The following is a 17,868-nucleotide window of genomic DNA, read 5'->3' as shown; positions in this document are numbered from 1 at the left end:
CCATATGTGCAAACTACAGTCTTATGTCAGCCATTCCCAACTTTGAGCCTTCGTCAGAGTCACAGACCAGTCCATTCCTACACAAGGAGATGTTGTTAATGCAAACCCAGCTCTGTGCTCATACTAGCTCAGCCAGCACAAGCAGTGAACAACTTGGCAGTGATTACAGCTATATTCTCAGGCTGTATACCAAATATTAGTTAAACCAAATTTCAGTTAACTTTCAATTCTAACCTCAGAATCGGGTATAAAGAAAAAATATATAGAGGAAATTCTATAGGTCCATATGGTGTTTAGTCTTTCTTACATTTACACATAATGAAAATGATTAATTTTTATTACAAAGAAATATTAATAATAATTTTTAAATTTCTTTGTGTAAAATGTCTTTTTTTAATAATCATTAATTTATTGAAAATCATATTGCTTGTTGTTTTTTAGGATGGCAAAAGTGGAAGAGCACCATTACATTATGCTGTAGAAAATATTCAATTTGATCTAGTCGACCATCTTGTTGTTAAGTGTCATGCCACAGTTAGTGTGAAAGACTATAGTGGCCAAACTCCTCTAGATATTGCTTGGAGTCTACAAAAAATAAATCCGAAGAATGCATTGCTACCAAATATAGTGAATGTGTTAAGGGAACATATGACAGAAAACAATTGGAAACTTGCATCTGTTGAATCTTCTGATTCCAATAGTTATTCATCTGACGATGAGGTAACACACCATTTGAAAATATGATTATGTTATGAAAGCTGTCATTCATAAAAGTATATATATCTGCATTTATGAATGTAAATCTTTTATTATTATTATTATATATATTTTTAAGACAGATCCAAACTCAGAAGTTGCTAAAAAATGTAGTACAGTAGATCATCAGTTATCTGGAATAATTGATGTCAGACCTCTTCCAGATAATCAAACTGGAAAATTTTCAGGATATTTTTTCCAGTAAGATTAAATAAATTTAATAAGGAAAGATCAAATAAATTTAATTTTACCTTACAATTAAATTAAATAAGATTGATTAAATAAAAAAAAATATAAGCCAGATCTCGGAAAACAGAAACATCCATCCAGGCATTTTTATGATTTTTATACAAAATAGGAAAATTAGAAAGATTTTTAAATGCTCTCGGTTTTTTCGACTTGCCAATAACGAGCACGGACAATCTGTGTGTCCCAGTGACATTTGCACACATAGCAATTGTAACTTGCTCATTTCTCATCTTAAAACTTGGTGCAGACATTTCTCTTTTAGTGGCTAGGGTTTTTCTCGGTAATGCTTTCCATAATAAGCTTGTCTCATCAGCATGACTGTAAAAAACAAGCATCAACATTATAAACATTTTCTTTCTCATAATTTGCTATAACTGAAGCAAACTTACAAAGACATCGCTGCCGATTTGTGTGCAAAAAGTTTCTCGCACTGAATATCTAGTTCACGTATATCATGTCTCAGTGTGTAAAGTTTTTCAGCCAACCTGTGCTTGCCTTAAAATCTTTATTGCCTCTTAATTTTCAATTAAAATCCATTGCTTTTTCACACAACATTGGGCCAGACACTGGTTGACCTGAACTTCGCTCTGAAGAAAACAAAAAAATAAAGTGAGTGCACTCTCTAAAGCGGCATTTTCAAGTTTCGACATCATCTTTTTCCTGCTAGATCCTCCTTCACTATCCATAATCAACACAAATTCTGTTATAGCATTGGAATTTTTCTTGATGTCATAAATTGTTGAAGTCCCCACATTAAACTCTTTGGAGAGATTTCCTAAAATTTCATCTTTTCTAATTCTATTAATAATTTCTGTTTTTTGTTGCAATGTTAAAACTACACGTTTTCTTTTCACATTTTACCGTTAAAAATTGAGAAAAATTATAAATTGCACAGTTTTGGGCCAATATTATTCTTACTGAATCTGGAGCTAAACTAATCTGAAATTCACTCATGGTTTCCAAGAAAGCCCAGTAGTCTCTGTGATATTTTTCTTAAGCACATTTCTAAAGGTCATGTAGAATTCTAGAGGACACAACCATAAAACAATAAAAACAATTTGCAGTTTTCAGCTTATTGTTTGTACAATCTGTTATAAACAGGTAGTAAACTTGATATTTTGCTTATTATAACCAAAATTCAATTTGCAAATGTGATCACTATAACCAGAGCTTACTGTACTACCATTAATAAAAAAAAATGAAGAAAGATCAGCCTTTCAACTTACTTCGGATAACTGACTTCCAGATAACCGAAGTTCTGCTGTAATTTTAGCATATGAATTGGGAGTTTAGTTTATGATGGAAGTTTGAAAAGTTAGAGTAAACTTATTTATATTAGACTTGCAGTTGTCTAGGGCTAGTTCCACTATTAGCAAGATTGGAAACAGGTCAAAGTTTAAAGAAAGAAATAGGAAACATTTGGAGTAATTTCTAAAAAAAAAAAAAAAAAAGCAGATAAAAGTTGCTTCTTTTTGCTCCCTTACCTTACCTGTTGGTAAGAAAAGGGGAAAAAAACCTGTATTCCCCATAACATTAAAATATACAATTGATCTAATCCAGGACGCAGCCACTGAGAAGAGCTGTGGCATACACTACTTTTCTGCTCTTCTCACTGGACTGCCTCTTGATTTGGTAAAAATAATGTAAAAAAAAAAAGTTATACAACTGATGTATCCCCTTCCCTAATGACTTCTGTGTTTGTGAATGTTGATGAAAAATATGTATTTAGTTTGTCAGCAACCTGAGCTGGATCATCAACAGTTAAACCATTGATATCAAGTGGACCAATAGAATTTGTCCCTTTCCTTATGGTGTTTTTCTTTTGTTTTTTTCCTTTGCTGTTTTTCTTTGTATCTTTTTCCAAAGACTTCTCATAATCTGCCTTAGCTTGCCTAACCTCCCTTGTGACTTGATTACAGACTAGTTTATATCTACTGTAGGCATCTATCACCTGATAATTTATATATATTCCATGCATTTTGCTTCTGCCAAGTGTGCTCAAGTACATCAAATGTCCATTTAAGTCTAAACCTGGAACAATATTTCTTAGTTGGTATGAAAAGCCTAGTAGCTTCTACAATTACTTTCCTGGATGCTTTCCATTTAGAATTTGCTCTCGGTAACACATCAGTTAGTCTGACTGTATAGGATTTAAGAACTGTGAGTCCACTGTAGTCACCTTTGTGAAAGCATAAGCCCTTCCCTCTATCCTTGTGAATAGGTGTCTTTTATATGGAGATTCTTAATGCATTAAGAATTGTTGCTAAAAATCAGATCAAGTGTATTACTTTCTTTTGTTGCCTCTCTAACGTGCTGCTGTAAAAAACAGTCATCCAATAAATCCACAAAAATCCTGCTCGTATACAAGAGACCACCCCTACAAATTTCAGTCAATATCTGGAAAATTAAAGTTCCCTATTATATTTCAAAGTCTGTTGGGGGTCCTCATAACCCCTTCCTTGTTTGTCCTTTTTTGTACACTGCACTTCACAGCAACACTTTGCTCTCCTGACTTATTGCTTTACAGAAATCTGTTCTGTGAGACATACACACGTCCTTTCTGAACAAATTGTAATTCTTAATTGTCATTCAAATTCTGAGTCACATCTCAAATATCTCTACAATGTTTGCATTTTGATGTCTTAACCTGTACTTCAAATTCATCAAATTTATTTACTATGCTCCTAGCATTAGTGTATATGCAAGTATACATGTACCTTAGTTAGACTAGCACAGCATGGCACAGCATGTGTATGTTTTTTTGTTCCATGAGGCCCCCCAACAGACTTTGAAATCCATGACACCTTGCTTTCCAGGCTGCTGCACATTCCAGTAGAAGCCTTGCAAAAATCACTTAGATCTCTGCCTGCAAGCTATAGTTAATCTGTTAGTCTCTGTATCCTACCTTCCCCCTCCCCAAGTTAGTAGATTTTCAATCTACCTAATACTGCCTTGATAGAATCAGCAAATATTCTTGCATCCCTCTATTTAAGTGTATCTCATCCCTGTAAAAACGGTCTCACCTGTTAACAAGCACAGACCATGCTGAGAAAAATTCTCCCCCACAAGACTTGCACAATCTCTCCAAGGACAAATTGATTGACAAGGCTCTCATGTACTCCCCTTCTGCCTGACAGAGTTGAAGACGCTTTCAATTTAAATCCTTATTCATGACTTTTTCTCAAAATTGCCCTGTACTTGTTAAGTAAGTCCTCAGATTGCCTACTCTATCGTTAATGCCAATGTGTACAATAATATGACATTTTGTTCTTTAAAGGTGATATCTGCTCTATGTCATCATCTGTTGCCCCTGGTCCTATTCCACCTATCCTCTTTGCATAGTGTATATTCCAGTTCCCTGACAGTTTACAGTCACCGTTAATAAGTACCTTCTGTGGGACTAGCGCATTCTGCCTTGGGGATTGCTGCTGTGTTTCCTGATGCACAAGTGTAAACTCTGGCTTTGATGTGGGTAGCTGAGAGCTTGATGTTTTAATTCCTTCAAGGCATATACCCATTTCAAGCTCTCATAAATCCCCGTCAAAACACTGAGTTCTTAATTTCATGCTTAATTTCCTCACACTTTGCACCAAACACACACAAAGACACCCTCTTTGGATGTATTATGTCCTATTCCAGATCATCTGTAAACATCAGAGTAGCATATTTTGTAAGCCCATGATTCATAGGAGAAATGCCGCCTTCAGTTCTCCTCTGGGCCACAGCACTCCCACTACTTTGAACCCTTTGCTTTGCCATTATAGTCTGAGGTATAATTTCTGTTTAAATTCAGTTTAATTTGAGAATAGATACTAAAATGCAGTAATAACACTACTCTTTGGGCAAAGCATGACCCACTGTTGGAATCAATTCTCACCTACTCTTGTGGTAGTTGGAAATTTATCTAAATTTAAGAAAGGATTGGATAAATACATGAAAGAAATATTAAAAACAAAGAAATAAATCAATTAAACATGATTTATTTATTTTTAAATTTTGACTGGTTCTGCATAAGCTTATTTCCTTTCATCATTTTGCCAGTACTAATACTAAATGTGATGTTTTTAAGGGGACTAAAGGAAGTATGATTACTTATGAATAGGTGGGGACTAATGATTGAAAGTATAAACAAACTGAGGATTATGTTCTGAAATACAAAGTCATGAGGCAGGTCAAAATGTTTGTGTTTGCAGTTACTCTACCATAATAGGAGAGATCTTATAATGAGCACTGTATTGATTAACTCTAGATTTGAGAGATTATGGGAGGAGGAGTATTCTTCTTATTAAAAGTGAATTGAAATCATTCAGTCTGTTATTACCAGAGTCTGTTCGAGCCCAGATGTATACAGAATCAGTATTGTGTGGATTGTCTGGTGATAATATAAAGTGGATAGTTGGAGTATGTTACAATCCTAATGATTGTGGGTAATATGATAAAAATCTGTTTAGGCAACTTGAATGGGCAAGCAGAGGTGAATGTCTCGTTATGGGTAGCTTTAGCCCTCCAGGTACTGAGCTGCTTTCAAAACTGCTAGCCCCCATGGTCTGAGTTATTTTTTTGAAGAAAGTGGACATTTTCTGAATATGTAAGAAAATGCTAGAAAAAATTAATATTTATGCATGATACATCGGCGGAATATATTTTATTAGCTTAAGAAATATTTTATGCTGGTAAGAATATCAGAATACTGGTGTAATATAGAAATATGAGAATAGTAACTTTAAAACAATTAATTGCAGTCGAAAATTTTGTACAGTGTGGTACAATCTAAAACACAGAGCATAATCATTCATCACATGTAGAACTTATATCTTAATTCTCTTCTTTTCTTTTGGTTTGTGCTCAAACATGGCAGTACCATATTGAATTTTTCTTGCACAGATTACTGGGCACATTAGAAGGAAAATGATGATCAGTTAGTCTAGTCTTAGAGGGTTTTAACTTGATTTACTAAAAGTGTTGTTATTGTATTGCAGATAAATTTTGCAACAGCATTTTTTTAATTTTTATTTACCAGTGTACTCTTGATAAAAAGCATAGGCATTCATTCAGTAAGCATACATCTATGAAATGAAAAAATATTTTTTATACCACTACAGTTTTGCCCACACACTACTTAAATCAATATGAGATCTGTCCACTAAAACCATATTTTTGTTATATGCATTTACGCATCTAGGTTTGTTCATTTTTTTTTTTTTTTTTTTTTTTTGATTGTATTGCAATGATTGTATTGCACCTTTGATATTTTTCCTTCAAATTAAATTATAGCTCGCTCTCTCTCTCTCTCTCTCTCTCTCTCTCTCTCTCTCTCTCTCTCTCTCTCTCTCTCTCTCTCTCTCTCTCTCTCTCTCTCTCTCAAGATGAACAGTACCACAAGAAGTAGCTTTCTTTCCATGCAATTCTTTGGAAAGCAGCCCATTTTACACCAAATATACACTGTACTGCCACTTTATTAGGTACCTAGAGGTAAAGATTAGGTAAAGATTTCTATTAGGTAAAGAGGCCAACACACTACCTAGTAGTGTGTTGGCCTCTTTTAGACTTCAAAACAGCCTGAATTCATATAGGCATGGATTAAACAAGATGCTGAAAATGTGCAGGAATGGACTACCATTCTGACATGAGTGTGTCACGCAGTTCCTTGAGATTAGATGGAGGTGAAGGCCTGAAGCGAACAGTTCTTTCCAGCTCATCCCAAAGATGTTCAATAGGATTGAACTCTGTGGACTGAGCAGGCCACTGCAGCAAAGAAAAGTCATTGTCATGTTACTGGAACCATTCCATAGTGATTTGAGCTTTGTGCACCAGCACATTATCCTGCTGGAAGTAACCATCTGACTGAGGATAAACTGTCAAAATGAATGGATGCACTTGTCAGCAACGATAGTTTAGGTACGATGTGGCATTCAGACATGAATCTATGGGTATCAATGAACCCAAGAAAACATTCCCCACATCATAACACTGCCCCCACCACCTTGCACAGTAGTCGTCATACATGACGACTATTGTGCAAGGTGTTGGGGGCAGTGAAAACAACACTTGGCAAAAACATGTTGTTTTCACCAAATTCTGAGCCTTCCATCAACATGATGCACCAGGAACTTCGACTTGTCAGACGAAGCAACTGTTTTCCAATCGTTAGTCCAGTGCTAGTGTTCCCACAGGAGGCGTGCTCTCTTGTTCTTCATTGATAACAAAGGTACGCAGTGTGGCCGTCGGCTGTTGTAGCCTATTCACGATCTACTACCATGCCACGCTCCAAGTCCATTAGACCACTCCTTTTCCCCATTCTTGCTACGGTTTATACGCTTAACCGATACTAGAAAGGTTGTTCTGCTGTATCTATATCCTCAGCTGTGGGCATGTGACTTGCAGCTTTGTGGGATTAACCATTTGTGTGCACAACAGGGGGGTGTACCTAATAGAGTGGCAGCACAGTGTATGCTGTTTTGTGCAAATGTGTTGTTTCATACCAAGTAATCTTTTGAACAGAAGTCTGCATCTCATCAATGCACAAGCTTTCAAACAGAAAGTGCCCTGAATTTTTTTTTTCCCCCTTAGAATATTCAGCACAGATCTTAGTTTGTACATGTAATTGCCTTTTTACACATTAAGACTAAAATGTAGCATTCCAAACAAGTAACAATAAGAACCTATCTTTTGCCATAACCTCAGAGAAAACAGGTGATTTTAAAAGCCAGTTATTTGACCAGTATTCTCTTAGCAAGTTTCATCTTATGCACCATAAGCATAAGTACAACAATAAAACAAATTTCTGAAATGAATGTTTCTTTCCATTGTCCTAACTAGTGCAAATTTTTAGTCATTATTTCAGTTATGCTAATGGCATAAGTGCTTGTCTCTTCATCAACTAATTTTGTGACTTCTGTGAACATTTTCTGAAAAATAAAAATCACCTTTGAGATCACTACACTCATCAGGAAACACTGCTCTCCTAATTTTTGAATTACTGTCATCAGATTAATATATTTTAGGAATGAATTCTTTCATATGCTATTAATTTTGTTTTCTTCCAGTTGTTGCTTCTTTGTAGGCTGTCTGATTCTCCATCAGAATCATAACTTATATCCAACATATTTGAGTTCCTCATTGCTGCTAATTTTTATTTCATCAGATGAAACATTTTCAGAATCTTAGACATCGGATTCACATTTTCATATATTTCTGACCATGTCACACATTAAAACATTTTATCAAAAATAAACCTGCAACTTGTCTGTGCTGCCATCAATAGTTGTGTATACATCACTCTGTAAACACTTTAAAACTATGTGATATGTTCACAGTTTATAAAAAACAACTTTGTTTTCTGATACTTGATATTTCTAATTGACAGTTTAAATTAAAAAATAACGGCACCTATCTGTAAAATTTATTAGTTCACCCTACAGTTACAGTATACAACCCGTTGAATTTATGGCCTCATGTATAGTTGAGTACAGTCTATTAGTGACAAATGTGGTAACCCACTATAATTGAGGATTTATATAAGGGTTAATTTGTCCCTTATATTAGTAGTCAGGCATTACAGTTAGTGGGATCAGCTTCTTGAACTTCCTGGGTGTCTGTTATTTCAGCATTCCAGAAAAAGTATGAGGTCAGTATCCTTGACTTGGTCCTCACTAAAAATCCAAATATTTTAGTTTGTTTTTTTAATTTTGTTATCAACTTGTTTGACACTGCCAGTGTCAACCACCTTTTCTGTCAGAAGTTTGGTCAGAATTTTAACTTCCCTCTGCCTATCAAATGCAGTGCCTTCATAATAGCTGTGCACAGGACTGTGCTGAGCCATTTTAGTACCTGAGGCAAGAATGAAAAATTGTGCCCTACTGTTAATGATGGCAACATTGGCAGTCATTTAATCTTTCTTTTGGTGCCCCCTTCAGCTTTTCACGTGAGGCAAGAGCCTCGTTCGCCTCACCCTCGGCACAGCTCTGCCATTCATTTTGGTGCAACACAATCATTCTGCCCAGCCTGTGCAGAATGATTGTGTTGCATCTTTTGATAACTTTTCCTTCAAATTAAATGGTAGCATTCGCTTTCTTTTAGGATAAATAGTACCACAAGAATAAAATAAAAATATACATAACCAGTAAAATGTTATAAAATAGGTAGTCAAGGAAATTTTGGTAATCAGACACAAAGGAAAGGGAGGGTTTTAATTTTAAGAGATTTAGTGAATTCGGGGTCTTCTTGGGCTCTGTTAACTGGTGTGAAAATTTCAGGTCATTGGATAAGAATACTCTGTGCAAGAGGAGTTTTAAAACTTGCTAAGTATGCTTTTTGTATTTCTTAAAATATTTGGGATTTTTTTTCCCCCCCCCACCTTTTTTTTTTTTTAAATTAGTATTGTGGTTATTATTTGTGTTTATCTGATAAAGTAGGTTAAATTGTTTGTTGCTTAGCTTGGAAAATTGCTCAAAAATGAGAATCAGAGTAGAAAATAACTCTGCCACCATTGATATAAGAATAACATAAATGCTATTTAATATTCTTTTATGTAATTCAATAGGAGTATAATTAGCTTTAGAAGTGTTTTTTAAGTCAGACTATAAATTTATAACAATACAACCATGATTATATAATGTAACTGTATAACAGTAAGTAACATTAAAAGATAACTGCAATGAACGATACTGTTACTCCCCAGTAATTACCTGTATATAGAGCACATTCTAGAACCTATACCAATTCCTTGATCACACACACAACTCTTTTCAGTGGTCAGGACGTCCAGGCAAGTAAGAAAAGGGAGATATTATGAGAGCAGTTGACCCCTGGTTAGTCAGCGAGAGAGACCAATAAAACATAACCTGCCCTTTAAAGATCAGTTCTCTTGTGTTTATATACATAGGTTTTATATCCTAAAAAATATATATATATATATAGTGGGCCCCTGCTTTACGATATTAATCTATTCCAGAGACACCGTGCATCATGAAAATATCATAATATGAACTCAATAATACATTGTTTTTTGTTAATTTGTTCCAAGACCTCGGAAGAAATTTTCGTTATATAATTAAGTTGTTTATCTCTGAAAGGTGATTTTTATAATGGAAATTGTATTAGTTTTATGTAGAATATGGCCAAAACATTTATAAATTGCTATTGGCTGAGAGGAAGGACCACATGGTCTGGTAGAAGACAGTCGTAAGCCCGTTGTAAAGTGAAATAAGTAGGCACCGGTTAACACAATCACTGGTTTATGGAACGAAATTTCAACAAAACCAATTCAAATCATTAAAATGCACTACATTTTCATCATTATCTTATGAAGAATAAATTTTGAACACCTTTGTGATATTTTTCTAAAGCATATTTCTGGAGGTCACTACCATAAAACAATTTGCAGTTTAAGATTTATTGGGCTTTTCTGTTAGTGCAATCTGTTATAAATGGGTAGTAAACTAGAGCTTATTGCATATGTGCTAATACCAGTAGCTGGAATTTTGTGGGTTTTTATATTATTACGGTGAAATGTGTTACCCCTTCCATGAAATCTTCAATCATATAAAAAACATAAATAAATTTTCAGAATCTCTGTTCATTCCTATTTTTTAAGCTTCATAAACATGTTACTCCGTATCTCACTTGTGTGTGTTAGTTGCAATTTGTGTTCTTTGATAGGATTGCTTGTGTTTTTTACCTGTTTTAAGTATTACAACAAAAAAAAAAAAAAAAAAGTCAGTGAACAGAATACCAGTTAATATGTACATTACAGTATTAATTCAGCTATGTATGTAAGCGTACATTTATTTTTATTTTACTAACCCGTGGAAAATAATTCTTCCGATTTTCATGTATCATTTAATTTTGGTAATTCGTAAGGTAATAAAATGTAAATTTGTGCTTTATATCTTTACTTTTATAGCTTGTATATAATATTCCTCCTGTTTTCACTTATTAGAATCACTGTTTAATAGAATTAAAATTCAATTCACAAAGATCACAATGACTGACACTTACTGCATATTATATAGTGAACGGTATTTTATTATGGAGAGCCCATTGCAAAGTAGGGTTCACTGTATATCCATCACCAAAGAGATTGTATTCTTAATACAGCTATATCATCATTCTTCTTTTTCTTGGTGGCACACATTCTCTCTCTCTCTCTCTCTCTCTCTCTCTCTCTCTCTCTCTCTCTCTCTCTCTCTCTCTCTCTCTCTCTCTCTCTCTATCAGGGTAATTCAGAAAAAAAAATTTTTTGCCGGGTGCAGCATAAGCCTCAGGCTTCCTTGCAACATATGGCTAATAATAATAATATCTCTTCCCGTATTTCTGTTTATAGTTTTCTCTTTAATTTTCTTTTAGTACAATTCTTTCCCCACGCCCCATAATTTTAAAATTGTTTCCATTAAAAGCATAGAAACAACTATAGGCATATTCAGCAATCTCTGATTTCTTGGGCGCCTCCATAGCCAGGTGGGCAGGAGCAGCAGTGCATAGCACACGCTTCTTGATTAGACCGGGGTTCGAGCCCATGATCACTGCATATCCCCGGAGCAATATGGCCTTAGTTGCTAATGCTCCTAAAAACCAAATAACAACAACTGATTTATTGGTATTTTCTTATATATGCAATGCTTCCCATGCAGTAGAATTCTGCAAACAAGCAAACAAATAAGTTACAGTCTAATTTAATAATAATTAAATTATTACAACTGGCTTGGAGCTCGGGTACTTCAAATTCGAAAAGAAAATTTACATTAGTAGTACTGGCATATGATGCAAGAAAGCAAGTATATGAGCTTATGCAGCATCAGCCAAAAAAAAAAAAAAAAACACACCATTCCCTCCAAATGCCTGTCCAGTTCCTCCTTAAATTTATTTAACCTATCAACTTCCACAACGACAGATGGAAGTTTGTTCCAGCAAATTAACCACCCGCTGGCTAAAAGCAAATTTCCGCACATCTATTCTACATCTGTCTTTTCTTAATTTGAATGTATGCCCCCTTAGATTCGTAATCTGAACAAGTGGAAGGATCCCATCAGAATTCAACATGCTCAACCCATTCAAGGCCTTATACATCTCAATCAGATCACCGCACAGGTGCCTAGTCTCCAGCTACTGCAATTTGCAGAACTTAAGCCTCTTTTGGTAAGAGGATCCCTTTATTCCCCTCACCAATCTTGTTTCCCTTCTCTGTACACGCTCAAGTAAATCTACATCCTTCCTAAAATGAGGCCTCCAGACCTGCACACAGTACTCAAGGCGTGGCCTGACCATTGCCTTTTACAGAGGGACAATCACCTCCTTTTCCCTGCTAGCAAAATTCCTATATATCATTGACAAAACCCCATGACCTGCCCTGGCAGCCTGTCTGCATCGCTCAGAAAACTTCATATCTGACTGCACTACTCCCAGGTCTTTTTCATTTTCCTACCGCCTTAAGTGTAGTACCACACAGTTGGTACGTTTCTCTAGGGTTACTTCTACCCATATGCAGTACTTTGCATTTGTCAAGGTTAACCTTCAGTTGCCACTTCTTAGCCCATCTGCCCAAATTATCTAGATCCTGTTGTAGTAGCACACTGTCATTAACAACCCTGCCAACCTTTGTATCATCTGCAAACTTCGACACTAAGCGTGATATACCTTCATCAATATCATTGATAAATATACAAAACAACAGAGGACCGAACACCGAACCCTGTGGGACTCCACTAATAACATTAGTCCACGAAGAGCAGCACCCATTAATTACCACCCTCTGTCTTCTCCCACTCAACCATCCTTTTATCCATTGTAGCAACTAACCCTTAATACCATTCTGCTCCAATTTGTACAATAGTCTTCCATGCACAGCAGTGTCAAAAGCTTTCCTGAAATCCAAATATATGATATCAAAATTATTTTTTGAATCCAGTTCCTTTGTAACTACATCATAATATCCTATCAAATTTGTCAGACAAGACTTTCCCTTAACAAACCCATGCTGTGTCTGAATTATTGCCGCGGTCTTGTCTAGATGATCCTGCAATGCATCTTTAACCAATGACTCCATTATTTTACCCGGAACAGAAGTTAAACTAACTGGTCTGTAATTACTCGTGTCACCCTTTGATCCCCCTTTGTGAATTGGGGATACATTTGCACATCTCCAGTCCGTGGGGACTTCCCCTGAATCCAAGGATGCTCTCATGATTATGACTAAGCGTTTGCTTAGTTGCTTTTCCGCCTCCTTTAATATAACTGGATAGATCCCATCCACCCCAGGTGCCTTTCTTATGTTTAACTTCAACAATTTCTCCTCCACTTTGCTCTCAGTTATTACAAAATCATTAAGCACCCTGTTACAATTTGATAACCGTCTGCCATTTTCAAACCTTAACTCCTCATGTGTGAATGAAGATGCAAAATACTCATTCAGTTTGTTTGCTATCTGAGCAGAATCATCAACAGTCGAACCATCGATATCAAGTGGACCAATTAGATTCATCTTCTTTCTTTTAGAGTTTATATAAGTAAAGAAATCCTTGCTGTTTTTCTTAGCATCTTTTGCCAAAGATTTCTCGTAATCTGCCTTCGCTTGCCTAACCTCCTTTGTTGACCTGATTACAGACTAGCTTATATCTGCCATAGGCTTCTGTGTCGCTTGATAATTTATATGCATCCCATCCATTTTTTTCCTTCTCTCTCACGAGTCTCATTAGTTCATTTGATAACCATTTAGGCCTAAACCTTGAGCAATATTTCTTAATAGGTATGAAACTTTTAGTAGCAAAAGTATTAATATTAGTATTAATAGTGGAATATCTGTCTCTCACTCACTCACTCACTCACTACATCTTTATTGAAGGTTTGAAAGAGAAAGCTATTATTGCTTTGGTCACTTTAAGATCCTCAATATGGATTAGATGTGTAAATTATACTTTTTTGATGTGGAAATGATGGAAGACATGATAAAAACAATTTTATGAATATACGAACAACAGACATGGAACAAGAAGAGAATGGGAAACTGCTGTTTTTGGATGTCTTAGTGCAGAGGGACAAAATTCGATTATGACCTTGAGTGTATAGAAAAAAAATAAATAATAAATAAATAAATACGGACTCCAGATGTTATGTTAATTTCATTTCAAATCATGTAGAACTCTAAGAATTTGTGATGAGGAAAAATTAGATAAGGAACTTAAAACATCTCCTTAACCCTTTCTAACAATGGGATTCCACAGAGCATGGTTGACAAAACAATTTGAAAATATAAGAGAAATTTTGAGGTTGGTAATCTACTTAATAATAATTAAATTCACGATACGGAACAAATTTTAAAATAACTGACAGAATCCCTTGAGAATATGTAAAAAATGCAGACTAGGTGTGGTATCAAGCCTATAAACAAAATAGGTAATTTTCTGAGAGATGAAGTTTCTCCAACAAGATTCAGCACATTATTTACAAAAGTTGCATGCAGCTGCTGGGGAAAATTTATGTTGGGGAGACAAGAAGATTAGTATTAATAGTGGCAAATGATGCAAGAAAGCAAGCTTATATCAGCCAAAAAAAAAATCCATTTTACCTATCCAACCCCTCCAATAGTTTGTCTAGTTCTTCCTTGAATTTATTGAAACTATCCAATTTTTGGATGGAAGCTTGTTCCAGCAATCAACCACCTGTTGGCTGAAGGCAAAATTCCACATATCTATTCTGCAACCATCCCTTCTCAAATTGAATTTATACCCCCTCCCGTGCATAGTCTGAGCAATAGGAAGAATCCCTTCAGCACTGAGTTTGCTCAAGCTGTTTAAAGCCTTAAACACCTCAATCAGGTGTCTGATCTCTAGGCACTGCAATTTGCAGAACTCAAGCCTTTCTTGATAAGAGCACCACATTGTTTCTCTCACCAGTCTTGTTGCCCTATATGCTTATATCTGGATTTTAATAAAATTCAGATATATAATGCATAAATTAGATTGCATAAATTAAAACTTGGAAAATCAATCAATGGATTACAAGGTTGGTTGAGGGACAGGAGACAGAAGATGGACATTCAGAGTGGATTGGAGTAGTAAGTGAGGATCAACAGGATCAGTCCTTTCTTGTTTCTTATCTTTCTAAATGATATTGATGAGGGACTGCAAGGGATGCTGTCAAATGCACATTTGCTGTGTCAGCATGTATAAGCATTCAGCAGTAACCTGAGAGCTGTAAGTGGTAATTCTAATCTGAGACAAAATTATCATTCAAATTCAATTTAATTGAGATAATAACAATTTATGTTATTATCTCAATTAAATTAACAATTTAACAATTTATTATAATTAACAATTTATGCAATAATAACACTTTGCATTGGTTATGCAGCAATAATATATATTGCACTGTCAATTTTATATTATTAAATATATACTATGATATCAAGTTTGTTATATATATTATGTTATCGAGTTTACACTATACCTTTATGCTTATAAAGTTAAGTTAATTATAATAACTAACAAAATCATCTATTAATGCTACCTACATGGATTTGAACTTTCGAGATACCTATTTACCATAATTAGACACTAGAATTCCCCTACCACACACTATAGTACAAAGTTAGAAGAGACAATATTCATGCCAATCACTGATACAAAGACATATATTAAATAGCAACTTACAAAATCTCTAGCTAAATTTAAAAATAAACCAACAAACATGACTATGACTATAAAGATATTTATAGGATACAATTTAATATGCTAATCAGATCAATAAAATGGCAAAATTTTTTAAAATTTATTCATTCCCATCAGCTCAAGGTTCTTTGATGAACATGATGATTTTTGGCTATGCTTACTCATGAAATTTCTGAAATCTACCTTGTTTATCTATTTAGATGCATCCACAACAAGCCCATTTGTTTTGCACCAGACAGTATTGCCACTTGTGTTCTTAGCAGTAACTTCCATACACACACATAACTGACTGCAGACACAGTCCTCTGTGACAGTATAGGGATTTTCACTGTTGTCACTCGTTCAGAGAGGCCTAGAATTTAATAAATAATAACAACAATAATAGTAAATCTGACACATGCTTTCATGACCAGACATTTGCCAAATTCTCACAAATATCTGAACCATATTCACTCTGTATTTTACATGCACTCTTCACAATAATGGATGTTCATTAACTTTGTCTTTCTCCTCTGCTAATCCATCAAAAATATTTGTCATTTGCATCTGAATAATTATATTGTTAACTTTATATACTGCTTTTCCAAAGTAGTGATGCAACCTCTCAAACCATTTGAGCATCATTTACATGCTGCACAGGGAAGAACCAGTTCTGATTTTTTCTTTCCATACCCATTGCCAACACTGTCCTAATTGAACGACATGCTTAAGATAATTTGATAATCCTGTGAAGACAGAACTGCCTGCTTGTTCTATATCACTACACATCTAATATGCATGAGCTTTGCTTGTATTGTTTTTAACAACTTATGCAATAATTTCTGTAATAGTTGCTGAATAATTGCATTAATTTTCTATGTGATATATTTTATTCATTTCTAATACTATTTAAGATATATTTTCAGCTTCATTTACAAAATTTAAATTTATTATCAGGAGCTTGTTTTATACCTAATAATCTCTGACTATTATACTGGCATGATATATAAGTTTCAACATCACTGTTGTTTCATAACTAGAAAAGTGAATTTATTGTATAAGAAAGATATACTCCAGAAAGATTAATTCAAAACAATTTTAATTTGTAATTTAGTAATTTTGTTTAAATTTAAATATTTTTCATTTTTTTAGTCTCTTATCATAGATTATTTTATACAGATATTTCATCTACTTTCCTAGGTAGAAGAAGAAAGGTCGACTTCAGTAAGTGCTAAGTATTTCTGTAACTAAAATCATAAGGACATTACTAACATGTGTTGATAGAAGGCATATGAATCAATATTCCGTTAAAAAAAATTTTAATTCATAATTTGGATGGTGGATTTCAGTGAAATATCATTCCAGATGAATCATATCATTCTCACTAAATATGTTACTTCCTGTTTGTGTCATTTATAATAAGACTGAGGTGTTAATTGTACATCTGTAGGCAAGAAAAACTTTTATCTCTTTAAACACTTACTAATTTCAGCTTGCCAATAGATGCTTTTAGTAAGCATTTCTTCTTGTAGTGGAGTCCTACAGAGATCTCTACCTGTTGATGCTGAATATAAGTACAAGAATTTGAAGAAAGAATATGCACAGCATAAAGTCTTTTATATGCTAATGTGAACTGATATTAATCTATACAAGAATAACTTTTCCTAACAGTTTGGAGACAAAAGCAATGTGAAACATTAGTAACAGTACAAACCTGATGTATAATACAGAGTGTGAAGGATTGGGTCAGATCAATATTTTTTCAAGGACTGCAAAATATATTGCATTGTTATGTAGAAATTGTTTGTTATGTGCGTGTGTGTGTGTTTATATCTTCTTTAATGAAGGGTCTACCATTAGCGTAGCAGTTAGGTACAAGAGTCCTTTAGAGAAATCTTCAAATGCCATCAGAATATTTATATATGTTTAGCAATAATTAAATAATTTTTTGAATGGCTGGTATGAGTGGTTTTGAAATCTTATGGTCATTATATTAATCCAGCCTTAATACTGCAATTTAAAACAAACTTCCACTAATGAATCAGTCACTTGATATTGAATATAGAAGTAATTTTGCTTTTGTTTATTACTAGTACTACTGTGCAATTATAATTTATTTAAAATTAATTTTAAATAAATTATATTATAATAAATTTAAAATTGCCATAATTTTTTTTAATTTGTGAGATTTTTTTCCTTCTTAGTGCACAAACGCAGTTCA

The 17,868-nt window shown here is 34.4% G+C and overlaps 1 protein-coding gene across 2 annotated transcripts in view; it reads left to right on the top strand.

The window, feature by feature from the left end:
• LOC150084679 (NF-kappa-B inhibitor cactus-like) overlaps positions 1–17,634 on the top strand; it is a 123,597-nt gene extending 105,963 nt beyond the window's left edge. For both annotated transcript variants that reach the window (XM_090375424.1, XM_090375423.1), the window contains exons 6-7: positions 442–720; positions 16,848–17,634. In XM_090375424.1, the coding sequence (XP_090231550.1) occupies positions 442–720; positions 16,848–16,898 (330 nt within the window). In that variant the 3' untranslated portion in view covers positions 16,899–17,634. The remainder of the gene's footprint in view (positions 1–441; positions 721–16,847) is intronic.
• Positions 17,635–17,868: the final 234 nt, after the last annotated feature.

Source organism: Mastigoproctus giganteus, chromosome 6 (genome assembly GCF_048544385.1).
Source record: "Mastigoproctus giganteus isolate SK-2022 chromosome 6, ASM4854438v1, whole genome shotgun sequence".
In the NCBI taxonomy this organism is placed as follows: domain Eukaryota; kingdom Metazoa; phylum Arthropoda; class Arachnida; order Uropygi; family Thelyphonidae; genus Mastigoproctus; species Mastigoproctus giganteus.
This window is presented reverse-complemented; position numbering and strand designations above follow the sequence as displayed.